Raw genomic sequence first — 14,296 nt, forward strand, 5'->3', positions numbered from 1 at the left:
CAAAATGTATTGGCAGATCAATGCAGTTATCCAAACATGTTCATCATCAATGACTAAAATAACAAATGTAGTTTAAAAAAGACAATTTAATAAACATGCAGTTGTTTCATAGCCTGTGTATCGTTAAACAAATAGTAATTTAGTAGCAACAAATAATCCAGCCAAATGTATGGTGAAAACCGATGATGTGATGATCTCTATCTGATACATGTTGTGTCTACCAGCTCATTCCCACAGAACACTTTAGATGAAAGCAGTACTACCACAGTCAACCCTCAGACTTTATTGTTTCAATGAGAGACACCTCAGAGGGTATTCAACCCTAAGGGCAAATCCATTGTGATCTCAATATCTCTACAGTAGAAGCTAACAAAACACAGTGATCAGTAAAGTAGAGGCCAACGTTGTAGAAGACGCTCCCTTTCCACTGCACAGTGAGGAACAACAGTGTGCAACGCTTTCTTCTTTTGATCAAATGAACTGTTACTACTTCCTTTATGAGAATTAAGTGATGGAATTAAGTGATTACTTTAATCTTAGCTGGTCTGAGAGAACTGATGATGCTTCTCTCCGCTATGTATACGCTGGTGTGTTTTTAAGGTATTCAATCTGGAGAAACTCTTGTCCACAGTCACAGTGGTAAGGCTTCTCTCCTGTGTGTTCTGCGATGAACGTTTACCTCAGCATTTACCACGATCAGAGCAAGAGTGAGGCTTCTCTCCTTTATGTATACATTGGTGGGTTTTTAGGTTGCCCGATATGGAGAAACTCTTCCCACAGTCAGAGCAGGAGAATGGCTTCTCTCCTGTGTGTATACGTTGGTGGGTTTTTAGGTTGCATGATACAGAGAAACTCTTCCCACAGACAGAGCAGGAGAATGGCTTTTCGCCTGTGTGTATACGTTGGTGGGTTTTTAAGGTATTCAACCTGGAGAAACTTTTCCCACAGTCACAGTGGTAAGGCTTCTCTCCTGTGTGTGTTCTCCAATGAACATTTACCTCTGCTGATGTTTTGAAGCATTTACCACAGTCAGAGCAGGAGTAAGGCTTCTCTCCTTTATGGATACGTAGGTGGGTTTTTAAGTTGCCTGACATGGAGAAACTCTTCCCACAATCAGAGCAGGAGAATGGCTTCTCTCCTTTATGTATACGTTGGTGGGTTTTTAGGTTGCCCGATACGGAGAATCCCTTGCCACAGTCAGAACAGGAGAATGGCTTCTCTCCTGAGTGTATACGCTGGTGGGTTTTTAAGTTGCCCAGTTGAGAGAAACTCTTCCCACAGTCAGAGCAGACGTAAGGTTTCTGTCCTTTATGTATTAGTTGGTGACTTTTTAAGGCATCCAATCGGGAGAAACTCTCTCCACAGTCAGAGCAGGTGTAAGGCTTCTCTCCAGTGTGCACTCTCTGATGAATGGTTAATTTAGCTGATTTAATGAAGCATTTCCCACAGTCGGAGCAGGAGTAAGGCTTCTGTCCTTCATGTATTAATTGGTGATTTTTTAAGGTATCCAATCGGGAGAAACTCTTTCCACAATCAGAGCAGAAATAAGGCTTCTCTCCTGTGTGCACTCTCTGGTGAATTGTCAGAGCCCTCGATGTTGTGAAGCTATTCCCACAGTCAGCGCAGAAGTATGGCTTCTCTCCGGTGTGTATACGTTGGTGTGATTTTAAGTGGCCATATTGGGAGAAACTCGATCCACAGTCAGAGCAGGAGTAAGGCTTTTCTCCTGTGTGCACTCTCTGATGAATGGTTAATTTAGATGATCTATTGAAGCATTTCCCACAGTCAGAGCAGGAGTAAGGCTTTTCTTCAGTGTGCTCTGGAACTGTCAGATCCCTTGATGTTGTGAAGCTCTTCTCACAGGCAGTGCAGGAATACAGATTCTCTCCTCTTTGCATTTTTAGGTGTATTTTTAGCTTTGATAGAATTGGGAAAATCTCCTCACAATGTGGGCAGTGGTGAGACCTCTTATCTCTGTGATGTTCCTGCTGTTGCTCTCTGGATGTAGAGAATGTCTCAACATGGTCTCCTGTGAGAACAACATCAGAAGAACCAGTCAGTGAGATATACATATGACTTCATATACAGTGCCTTCAGAGAGTATTCATACCCCTTGACTTTTTCTACATTTTGTTGTGTTTCAGCCTGATTTTAAAATGGATTAAATTGAGTCATTGTCCTACACACAATACCACACACATACAAGGGCATGGATACATGACTAGATATTGTTGTACCAACATGAATTCTACTACGACTATTTACCATCTGAATATGAATACCACATCTGTAGATTCTAAACCAACAGTTGGAGGACAGATCACCTGGAGGACAAATGGAACTAAACCACCAGTTGGCCAGAAAGTGTTATATATGGTAGCCCTGAAAACGGTTTAGTCTTTACCCCATAACGCCAGCGGAATACCCCATAACGCCAGCGGAATACCCCATAACGTCAGCGGAATACCCCATAACGTCAGTGGAATACCCCATAACGTCAGCGGAATACCCCATAACGTCAGTGGAATACCCCATAACGCCAGTGGAATACCTCATAACGTCAGTTGAATATCCCCATAATGTCAGTAGAATACCCCATAACGCCAGTGGAATACCCCATAACGTCAGAATAACCCATAACGTCAGTGGAATATCCCATAACGTCAGCGGAATACCCCATAACGTCAGTGGAATAACCCACAACGTCAGTGGAATAACCCACAACGTCAGCGGAATACCCCACAACGCCAGTGGAATATCCCACAACGTCAGCGGAATACCCCACAACGCCAGTGGAATATACCATAACGTCAGCGGAATACCTCATAATGCTGAGTCAATAAGTATTCAACCCCTTTGTTATGGCAAGCTTAACAAGTCACATGGTCTCACTGTGTGCAATAATAGTGGTTAACATGATTTCTGAATGACTACCTCATCTCTGTAACCCACAAATACAATTATCTGTAAAGGTCCCTCAGTCAAGTAGTGAATTTCAAACACAGATTCAACCATAAAGACCAGGGACATTTTCTAATGCTTCACAAGGAAGGGCACCTATTAGTAGATGGGTAAAACATTTGATAAAAGACATTGACTATCCCTTTGAGCATGGTGTAGTTATTACATTAACTTTGGATGGTATATCAATACACACAGTCACTACAAAGATACAGGCGTCCTTCCTAACTCAGTTGCAGGAGAGGAGGGAAACCAATGGTGACTTTAAAACAGTTAGACTGAGGATGGACAACATTGTAGTTACTCCACAATTCTAACATCAATGACAGAGTGAAAAGAAGCAAAGCTGTAACAGAAAAAAATATTCCAAGACATGCATTCTGTTTGAATTAAGTTACTAAAGTAAACTGCAAAAAAACTTGTAAAAAATAATTAACTTAAAATCCAATTTTATTGGTCACATGCGCGCCAAATACAACAGGTGTAGGTAGACCTTACAGTGAAATGCTTACTTACGAGCCCCTAACCAACAATGCAGTTTTAAAAAATAGAGATAAGAATAAGAAATAAAAGTAACAGGTAATTAAAGAGCAGCAATAAAATAACATGTGCAGGGGAACCGGTTAGTTGAGGTAATATGTACATGGTAGAGTTATTAAAATGACTATGCATAGATGATAACAACAGAGAGTAGCAGCGGTGTAACATAGAGGGAGGGGGGGGGGGGAATAGTCTGGGTCGCCATTTGATTAGGTATTCAGGAGTCTTATGGCTTGGGAGTAGAAGCTGTTAAGAAGCCTCTTGGACCTAGACTTGGTACTCCGGTACTGCTTGCAGTGAGGTAGCAGAGAGAACAGTCTATGACTAGGGTTGCTGGAGTCTGACAATTTTTAAGCCCTCCTCTGACACCGCCTCGTATAGAGGTTCTGGATGGCAGGAAGCTTGGCCCCAGTGGTGTACTGGGCCGTTTGCACTACCCTCTGTAGTGCCTTGCGGTCGGAGGCCGAGCAGTTGCCATACCAGGCAGTGATGTAACCATAGTCATATCCTGAATACAAAGCGCTATGTTTGGGGCAAATCCAACACAACACATCAAGAGTCCCACTCTACACATGGTGGTAGCTGCATCATGTTATGAGTATGCTTGTTATCAGCAAGGACTTAAACGTTTTGGGGGGGTAAAAATAAACGGAATAGAGCTAAGCACCGGAAAAATCCTAGAGGAAAACCTGATTCAGTCTGCTTTCCAACAGACACTGGGAAACAAATTCACATTTAGGAAGGGCAATAACCTAAAAAACAAGGCCAAATATACCCTGGAGTTGCTTACCAAGACAATATTGAATGTTCCTGAGTGGCCAGTTTCGACTTAAATCAGCTTGAAAATCTATGGCATGACATGAAAATCGCTGTCTAGCAATGATCAACAACCAACTTGACAGAGCTTAAAGAATTTGTACAACATTGTACCATCCAGGTGTGCAAAGTTCTTAGACCTACCCAGAAAGACTCACAGCTGTAATCGCTGCCAAAGGTGTTTGTACAAAGTATTGACTCAGCGGTATAAATACTTTCTGAAGGCTCTATACTGTACAATACAAAAGGGGAATACAACTATTCTAAAAGTGGACAACAGCTGATTGCAAAAAGGAGTGAAAATTCAGACCCATATAATCCTCCACTCACTATCACAAGGGTTAGTAACTACACAGACTCACTTCATATCATCCTCCACTCACTATCACAAGGGTTAGTAACTACACAGACTCATTTCATATCATCCTCCACTCACTATCACAAGGGTTAGTAACTACACAGACTCATTTCATATCATCCTCCACTCACTATCACAAGGGTTAGTAACTACACAGACTCATTTCATATCATCCTCCACTCACTATCACAAGGGTTAGTAACTACAGACTCATTTCATATCATCCTCCACTCACTATCACAAGGGTTAGTAACTACACAGACTCATTTCATATCATCCTCCACTCACTATCACAAGGGTTAGTAACTACACAGACTCATTTCATATCATCCTCCACTCACTATCACAAGGGTTAGAAACTACACAGACTAATTTCATATCATCCTCCACTCACTATCACAAGGGTTAGTAACTACACAGACTCACTTCATATCATCCTCCACTCACTATCACAAGGGTAAGTAACTACACAGACTCATTTCATATCATCCTCCACTCACTATTACAAGGGTTAGTAACTACACAGACTCATTTCATATCATCCTCCACTCACTATCACAAGGGTAAGTAACTACACAGACTCATTTCATATCATCCTCCACTCACTATCACAAGGGTTAGTAACTACACAGACTCATTTCATATCATCCTCCACTCACTATCACAAGGGTTAGTAACTACACAGACTCATTTCATATCATCCTCCACTCACTATCACAAGGGTTAGTAACTTCACAGACTCATTTCATATCATCCTCCACTCACTATCACAAGGGTTAGTAACTTCACAGACTTATTTCATATCATCCTCCACTCACTATCACAAGGGTTAGTAACTACACAGACTCATTTCATATCATCCTCCACTCACTATCACAAGGGTTAGTAACTACACAGACTCATTTCATATCATCCTCCACTCACTATCACAAGGGTTAGTAACTACAGACTCATTTCATATCATCCTCCACTCACTATCACAAGGGTTAGTAACTTCACAGACTCATTTCATATCATCCTCCACTCACTATCACAAGGGTTAGAAACTTCACAGACTCATTTCATATCATCCTCCACTCACTATCACAAGGGTTAGAAACTACACAGACTCATTTCATATCATCCTCCACTCACTATCACAAGGGTTAGTAACTACACAGACTCATTTCATATCATCCTCCACTCTCTATCACAAGGGTTAGTAACTACACAGACTCATTTCATATCATCCTCCACTCTCTATCACAAGGGTTAGTAACTACACAGACTCATTTCATATCATCCTCCACTCTCTATCACAAGGGTTAGTAACTACACAGACTCATTTCATATCATCCTCCACTCTCTATCACAAGGGTTAGTAACTACACAGACTCATTTCATATCATCCTCCACTCACTATCACAAGGGTTAGTAACTTCACAGACTCATTTCATATCATCCTCCACTCACTATCACAAGGGTTAGTAACTTCACAGACTTATTTCATATCATCCTCCACTCACTATCACAAGGGTTAGTAACTACACAGACTCATTTCATATCATCCTCCACTCACTATCACAAGGGTTAGTAACTACACAGACTCATTTCATATCATCCTCCACTCACTATCACAAGGGTTAGTAACTACAGACTCATTTCATATCATCCTCCACTCACTATCACAAGGGTTAGTAACTTCACAGACTCATTTCATATCATCCTCCACTCACTATCACAAGGGTTAGAAACTTCACAGACTCATTTCATATCATCCTCCACTCACTATCACAAGGGTTAGAAACTACACAGACTCATTTCATATCATCCTCCACTCACTATCACAAGGGTTAGTAACTACACAGACTCATTTCATATCATCCTCCACTCTCTATCACAAGGGTTAGTAACTACACAGACTCATTTCATATCATCCTCCACTCTCTATCACAAGGGTTAGTAACTACACAGACTCATTTCATATCATCCTCCACTCTCTATCACAAGGGTTAGTAACTACACAGACTCATTTCATATCATCCTCCACTCTCTATCACAAGGGTTAGAAACTACACAGACTCACTTCATATCATTCATCCTCCACTCACTATCACAAGGGTTAGTAACTTCACAGACTTATTTCATAGAACTTTAAAACATTGTCAGTTTATCTTGTTCACTTCTTTAGTCTACTCTCTGCAGACTCCAGATAACCCAGTGAATAAAACAAACACTGGCAATACTGTTGTTGGAGAGAACAACACAAGCTTTGATGTAGTCTGGTGTTCTTCAGGGATGTGATGGCAGAATGACAGAATTTACAATAGCAACAGACTGGGTCATAACTTAGTAAGATATAACCTGACTTTACCATGACTAACAGATTTCCCAATCGTCTCCTCTTCTTCTTCATCTTTAATGTTGACATTCAGCTCCAGTGTTTGACTGCAGTCTTCCAGCTTCACTGATGCCATCTCTGGATCCTGCAGTGCAAACTGGGCTCCACTGTCACAATCAGGACCCAGTGACTGTAGGTTTGGACTCAGTGTGGAAGGAGAGAGGCAGGGTGGGGTTGTCCTCACTGTTGATGTTACCCTCCTCAGACTTAATCTGAGTTGGCCTGAAGTAATAAAGAGAAACAGACACAAAAATTATTGTCTTGACTGTTCTGGCACTTTCTTTATTCTCTAAAAATATATTATATTTTTTCTTGTTCAATTATCTAATTTCAATAGATCAGGTAGTTAAGCATTGACAACAAAACATTAATTCACTGTTACGGATACAAGTGTTCTGTGTGTATCCTGTGTGTTTCTGTTCTCTCCTTCTCCCCTACTCACAGGTGACAATCATCCTTCCCCAATCAATCATCAATCAGTCGCTAATCGGAAGACACCTGCTCCTTTTCCCCTACCCAATCACAGTCCCTATCCCTTGGTTTAAAAACTCTGTCAGTTGTGTTCTCTAGAGCTCAATCTCTCTGTAAATGCCATATGTCTGTAGATCTCTTGTGTGGGTTAGCATCTACATGTCACTTTGTACCCACCTGTGAGTATTGTGTTTGTTATGGTGTTTGAGTGTTTGTTTGATAGTAGGAAAAGGAGGTAACCAGACAGTTCGCTAGTTAGAACTGTTAAATACGCTAGTTAGAACTGGGTGGACCACACCCTGTAGTTTTGGTTAGTTAGTTAGCTGCTGTTGAAATAGGCTAGTCTAGCTTAGGGGTGTTTTTGGATGCTTATTCTTTCTTTCCTTGGGTCCAGCTCAGCCCCTTTTCCTGCCCCCCCCCCCCCCCCCCATTACTGTGTGTTTACTAATAAACCCTGAGTTTGACGGTAGATTTAAGTTGTCGTGGTTATTTGTTCTCACTGTTACCTTGTCACTGTTACACTTTGCATGAGTTATATTACGGGTCTCGTTACCATCCCCCCTAGACTGTCGGGCCAAAGGGATTCGTAACATTCACATTAGACACAAAGTGCACACTTTTTAAAATTACACAACGTAAGTGCACTTAACCTATAGTAGATTTCCTAAATTCACATAAATGACTCAAAAAAACCATTTAGTACAATGTTGCAGTATGTTTTAGGCAGCACTATGTAAACATTTTATGAATAACCTTGTCTTCACTGTATTTCACTCAAAAAGCAATAGTATTTCCCTTTCACATCATATTAACAATTATAGATAATGATAGAAACTGAATGTGTTTAAATTCTACTACACATGTAGAAAACTGATAATCATTACATTCAGCTTCAAAACAGTAGAGCGACCTTGTCTCTCATGCACACGCACTGCCTGAACTGAAGTCTGTTGACGCTACTGAGTTACCGCCACCTGCAGTAAACATATCGAATGAATACGAATGTATGTTTTTGCGCTATATTCCATATGCCTGTATCGCAATTTTTATGAGCGTCTATGTCGGCATGTCATGTTGTATTTTTGGTCTCGTCTCCGTCGCTCCTCTGTGCCGTGTGCACCTTCCCATATACACCAGAGATCTATTATATAATGACGAGATGCATGTCTCCGCCCTAACAATGGGAGTCGGTGTCCCAAAGGCGGGAAGGCAGGGGACAAGCTTCGGTCCAAAGCAAGCCCATAGAAAAGCTTTGGCCTTATTTTGGACCGATTTTTTTTTTTTTTTTTGTGAGTGAATTCTCTCGCTTCGCCTCTTCCTCTAGGATATCCAAACACACCAAGCCCCTACCGTTCACGCCAGGAAAGTTGCGAGACCACATCTTCCTATTTTTTTATTTATTTAACCTTTATTTAACTAGGCAAGTCAGTTAAGAACAAATTATGTACAATGACAGGCAAACCCGGACGACGCTGGGCCAATTCTGCGCTGCCCCTCTGGCAGGTGGTTTCAACTAGCTATTTGTGGTTTGGTCCAAAAGAATGGTTCATATGGACACAAACACATTGAGACATTATTTTACTGTAATAGAGAAGTTACCTTTTCTATCAATACCCTGTTTATGTCTCAACTACTCAGATTGAGAGCAGAGCTACACTACTAAAACGGGAGTATCAATGAACATTGATTCTGGAAAATGAATGCTCATTTGGTACCGCCAGATGTCCAGTCTGTGTTTTATAAATGTGTAATAAGCATAAAAACACAATTATATAAAGTATTGGTAACTTGTTCTCATTCTGAGAAATAAGGTAGGCCACTTGATTTTAACATCTGAACAAAGTGGACAGGCTAACATGTTTTTCAAACAGGGTGTGTTCATAACTCAACTGTTCTACCTTGTTAGCTAGCAGATAGATCCTTGTTGGCTAAACTTGAAATATAAAGATTAGCTGGCTAATCACTAGCACGTGGGCTTGAGAGATTAATGAGACCTGTGTTAATATTCTATAGCCTAATACCTGCCACAATAAGTTAGTCAATTTGTAACTAAAAAGGGCATTTTCATTTACAGACTTGAAAACCAGATCAGTGTTTATTGCAACAACAAAAAAGCAGGTTAAACTATTTTGATAAAATAATTCAATGAGAAAGAGCATACTCCCGGACAACAGTGGTTTCAGAGTCCTGCAATAGAGCCGAGATGCTAATATTTGTGTAAACTCTACATAGTTGTGTTCTGTGGGTGTCACTGAGTAGGCTGAACAATCCATAGGTAAGAATGTAGAGTGCAATATGAATGTCCAACACAAACAAAAGACCCTCCATACTCAACTGGTGGACTGCGGACCGGATCCAGAATGGGGTCAATACGGACCACGGGACCAAAAAATATACATAATAATACTTTTTTGGTTGGGCTTCGACCCCTGGTATCATATAAACACACATAATACATGGAAACGTGTAGAACTGTAGGAAATTAGCTTTAAAAAAAGAGTACAAATCTAAGCCCCATCGTAATGTGTAGAGTTGTGGGATATTAGCATTAAAACTGCTAAATGTTCTCTCCGCCAACAAGACGGTTGTGAACAGTTTGAACAATTGCAAGTTGGGAGTTTGTTACTATGCCAACAACTGACAATATCCATCTGGACCTGTGCCACCTAGGAAATGTGTGTGACTGGACCTTCTCAAATAGTACTGGAGTACCCCTGTAATAGACTGACTGGGAAGGTGATTTTTCAGTCAAAGTCCTGCAATAAGAGCTAAGAAGCTAATATGTGTTTTAACTCTTGATAATAGTTTTCTGTTGGTGTCACCTGTTTCATGGGTGAACAATCCAACCCGTTTCACAAGTTCATAGGAAAATGCCCTCAATGCAATTATGCGGTCTAATACATCCACAGTGGGATTTCAACCGTTTTTTTGTTTATTTTCAAATTAATTATTGTAATTCATTTTAAATAAAGTAACATTCCAACCATGTTTAGCGTTTCTAGTCCAAATATGGTATGATTCCACTATTTTCTATCCGTTTGTATCACTTTCATTTGGGACTTTTATTTTGAGGTCGAAACGCAAATTCCACTATTGTGGCTAATCGTTATTGTGGATAGCTTCACATAGGTAGGGACAAGCGGGGAGGACGGAGACGCTGGCCACGATCAGATATCAATGTTTTATGTAGAACAAACATGCCTCTGATTCTAAGGAATCATGTCAGTTCTATTCAGGGGATTTCTAGCTGCAACTTTCCAAAACGTTTTGTACTGAACATCCCCAGGCGAAACCCACTGAGCTACATACGAATATGGAAAACCTCACAAATGAAAACGTGTGTGCTTGTAAAATAGTTTTTTATCACGTTCTTCACAGAAAAACAACACAAAACCTTTCCCAAACGTGATCATACCTTGACGGATGTGTTATCTAACACGTTATGACGTTCTTTCAATATTAGACAGTTTAACCGTGCTATTACATACCTGTAGTAATAACGATAAACGGACAGCACAGTTCTGACGTTTTCTTTATTCCGAAGAATGGTGGCGCCAACCCGGAACTTCCTGTCCCCCACTACCACAATGCAACAGCGACATTATTGGACTGATGGACTAACTACTGCTAAACCATGTAGAATATAAAAGTGAGATTGATTATCTAGACAAATAAACTTTGGTTTAAAAAACTAAAGCAGTGTCTGTTTTAGTGTCTAAGTTTTTCCACCCATTACATATGTATTGTAGATGATCTCTGTGGAAGGCTAAGAAGATCACCAAGAACCTCAGCCACCCGAGACACGGCCTGTTCACCCTGCTACCATCTATCAGGCGGAGACAATACAGGTGCATCAAAGCTGGGACAGAGAGAAGGAAGCCGCTTCTATCTCCAGGCCACAAGACTGTTAAATAGTCATCACTGATTTGATTTAGAGAATATTGGTGACTAGCAAATTGGCTTGTCCCAATGTGTACTTGGCGTCGTGACATGTATTGAGTAGATAAATACAAATATATATTATTTTGAATGCCATGAATTAAACAAAAGCATTATATTTACTGTAAAGTTAACCCCCATAACTACAATGATTCAGTAGATCAATAAAGTTGCAGTACTCTAGCAGGTCTCACAGCTGCTTATGCTGACAAAACATGTTAGAGAATAGGTCAGATTTAAATCTGTGATGCTCATTTCAACTTCATGTCTTGTTCAGCTTCAGAAAAACCTAAATATGTCACTTGAATACATTTTTTGTAATTCATTATACAAAAGAGAAGAGTTTTACCAGAATAAATTCATATATACAATCTTTATTTTTCATTTGCAGATCAATTTAGTTGGCTTGAATGTGGTTTTCCAAACACACGTATTATCAATGACTAAAATAACAAATCTAGTTTTTAAAAGACAATTTAATAAATACATGAAGTCGTTTCATAGCTGTTTATCATTAAATAAATAGTCATTTAGTAGTAAAAAATTATCCCAAACTAGTGGTGAAAACTGATCATCACACCATCTCTATCTGATACATGTTGTCTACTAACTCATTCCCACAGAAAACTGCAGAGGGAAGCAGTACCACCCAGTCCACTGTCAGATTACATTGTTTTAAGTGATGGGCACCAATATGGAAAATATACACTGCTCAAAAAAATAAAGGGAACACTTAAACAACACAATGTAACTCCAAGTCAATCACACTTCTGTGAAATCAAACTGTCCACTTAGGAAGCAACACTGATTGACAATAAATTTCACATGCTGTTGTGCAAATGGAATAGACAAAAGGTGGAAATTATAGGCAATTAGCAAGACACCCCCAATAAAGGAGTGATTCTGCAGGTGGTAACCACAGACCACTTCTCAGTTCCTATGCTTCCTGGCTGATGTTTTGGTCACTTTTGAATGCTGGCGGTGCTCTCACTCTAGTGGTAGCATGAGACGGAGTCTACAACCCACACAAGTGGCTCAGGTAGTGCAGCTCATCCAGGATGGCACATCAATGCGAGCTGTGGCAAGAAGGTTTGCTGTGTCTGTCAGCGTAGTGTCCAGAGCATGGAGGCGCTACCAGGAGACAGGCCAGTACATCAGGAGACATGGAGGAGGCCGTAGGAGGGCAACAACCCAGCAGCAGGACCGCTACCTCCGCCTTTGTGCAAGGAGGAGCACTACCAGAGCCCTGCAAAATGACCTCCAGCAGGCCACAAATGTGCATGTGTCAGCATATGGTCTCACAAGGGCTCTGAGGATCTCATCTCGGTACCTAATGGCAGTCAGGCTACCTCTGGCATAGATGTTATCATCTATGCATAGTCACTGAAATAACTCTACCTATATGTACATATTACCTCAACACACCGGTGCCCCCGCACATTGACTCTGTACCGGTACCCCCTTTATATAGTCTCGCTATTATTATTTTACTGCTTCTCTTTAATTACTTGTTACTCTTATTTTTTAATCTTATCCATATTTTTTCTTATACTGCATTGTTGGTTAGGGGCTCGTAAGTAAGCATTTCACTGTAAGGTCTACCTACTCCTGTTGTATTCTGCGCATGTGACTAATAACATTTGATTTGATAATAGGCTGGCAGCACCTCTTAGTGGAGAGTTGATGTATCTACAGCTATCCTTCTGGTCTCTGGGTGGACATATTAAAATGAGTAGGTGAGCTGATGTCACCTCACCTGGGGCAAAGCAAAACACGTGATTGGCTGTTCAGATACAGCTCAACAGACAGTAATATTAATTGATTTAATTAGTGATTTTTCAGACTTTGGTGATTACATCTGCCTTAGTTCAAAATCAATACAATATAAATGCAGTTTTCACTGAGCATTCCCTTTATCCTAGACCTGCTTAGCAGGTCACTGTCACTGACTATTACCAATGTTCTATCTTGAGATGAATTATTGAGGCGCAATGTTCCCTCTAAACTGCGCGCCTGCGCGGGCACTCAGCTCCCCTCAGACTGCCCTGCAGAAGAAATGTCAGCCAGCGCAGAGAAGCACAAGATTGAACTTCACTCAACTTTCCAGAGTTTTCCCCCCTTTAGTTAACACTCAACGTTTCACTCTACTGTGGGAATTGTGCTCGAATCAACGCAATATTAGCCACTTTCAATGTAACATACCCAATCAAAACAAACTATGCAAAGACTTGTAGTATGCTAAACTGTGCAAGGAATGTTCTTGTAGACAGAACGCATTGGAGTAGGATTCTATTGCATTGACAGACAAGATTCAGGTCATTACTCTACACAAACCATTGCGCCATAACCAATCAGAGCTGCTGTAGGCCTAAATGCAAATAGCCCATTGTCATATATGGATCTGCCATTCACTTTGAACTGGACTGTGTTTACAATACGAGTGGTCACAAGTAGATGTGCTTGTTTTGAGATCAAAGCGAGAGCTGCATGTAGCCACCTGTGCACCTTTGTTCATAATCTTTGCTAGTTAGTGAGTTATTATCCCAGTTATAGATAATTTCTAGTCAACAATGGGGGAGTGGTTGCTTCCTACAAGAGCACACAATGTCTGCATTTCTAAACATCTTTGAAAAGCCAGTAAGGTAAAAAGCTTTTTTTAATCTCTTAAAGGGGCACTGTTGTATTTTGAGAAGGTCTTGAATAAGCCAAGTAGTCCAATAGGCAGTGGGTAGCATAATTCATCTCATTCTCTATGATAATGATATGGGAATAATAATGCATTTTGTTTTCTAAAGTGATTTCTTGCATAAAACAACACATGTTTAGTCACC

The 14,296-nt window shown here is 40.5% G+C and overlaps 2 protein-coding genes across 2 annotated transcripts in view; both read right to left on the reverse strand.

The window, feature by feature from the left end:
* Positions 1 to 14,296, reverse strand: part of LOC129860167 (gastrula zinc finger protein xLCGF3.1-like) — a 76,098-nt gene that overhangs the window by 44,905 nt on the left and 16,897 nt on the right. The window lies entirely within an intron of this gene.
* Positions 72 to 11,092, reverse strand: LOC129860171 (zinc finger protein OZF-like). Its single transcript, XM_055930540.1, has 3 exons — positions 11,015 to 11,092; positions 7,029 to 7,277; positions 72 to 2,029 (listed from the first exon to the last, which is right to left on the reverse strand). Exons 2-3 carry the CDS (start codon positions 7,129 to 7,131, stop codon positions 681 to 683), a joined length of 1,452 nt encoding a protein of 483 aa, XP_055786515.1. The 5' UTR covers positions 7,132 to 7,277; positions 11,015 to 11,092; the 3' UTR covers positions 72 to 680.

Source organism: Salvelinus fontinalis, chromosome 7 (genome assembly GCF_029448725.1).
Source record: "Salvelinus fontinalis isolate EN_2023a chromosome 7, ASM2944872v1, whole genome shotgun sequence".
Classification (NCBI taxonomy): Eukaryota; Metazoa; Chordata; class Actinopteri; order Salmoniformes; family Salmonidae; genus Salvelinus; species Salvelinus fontinalis.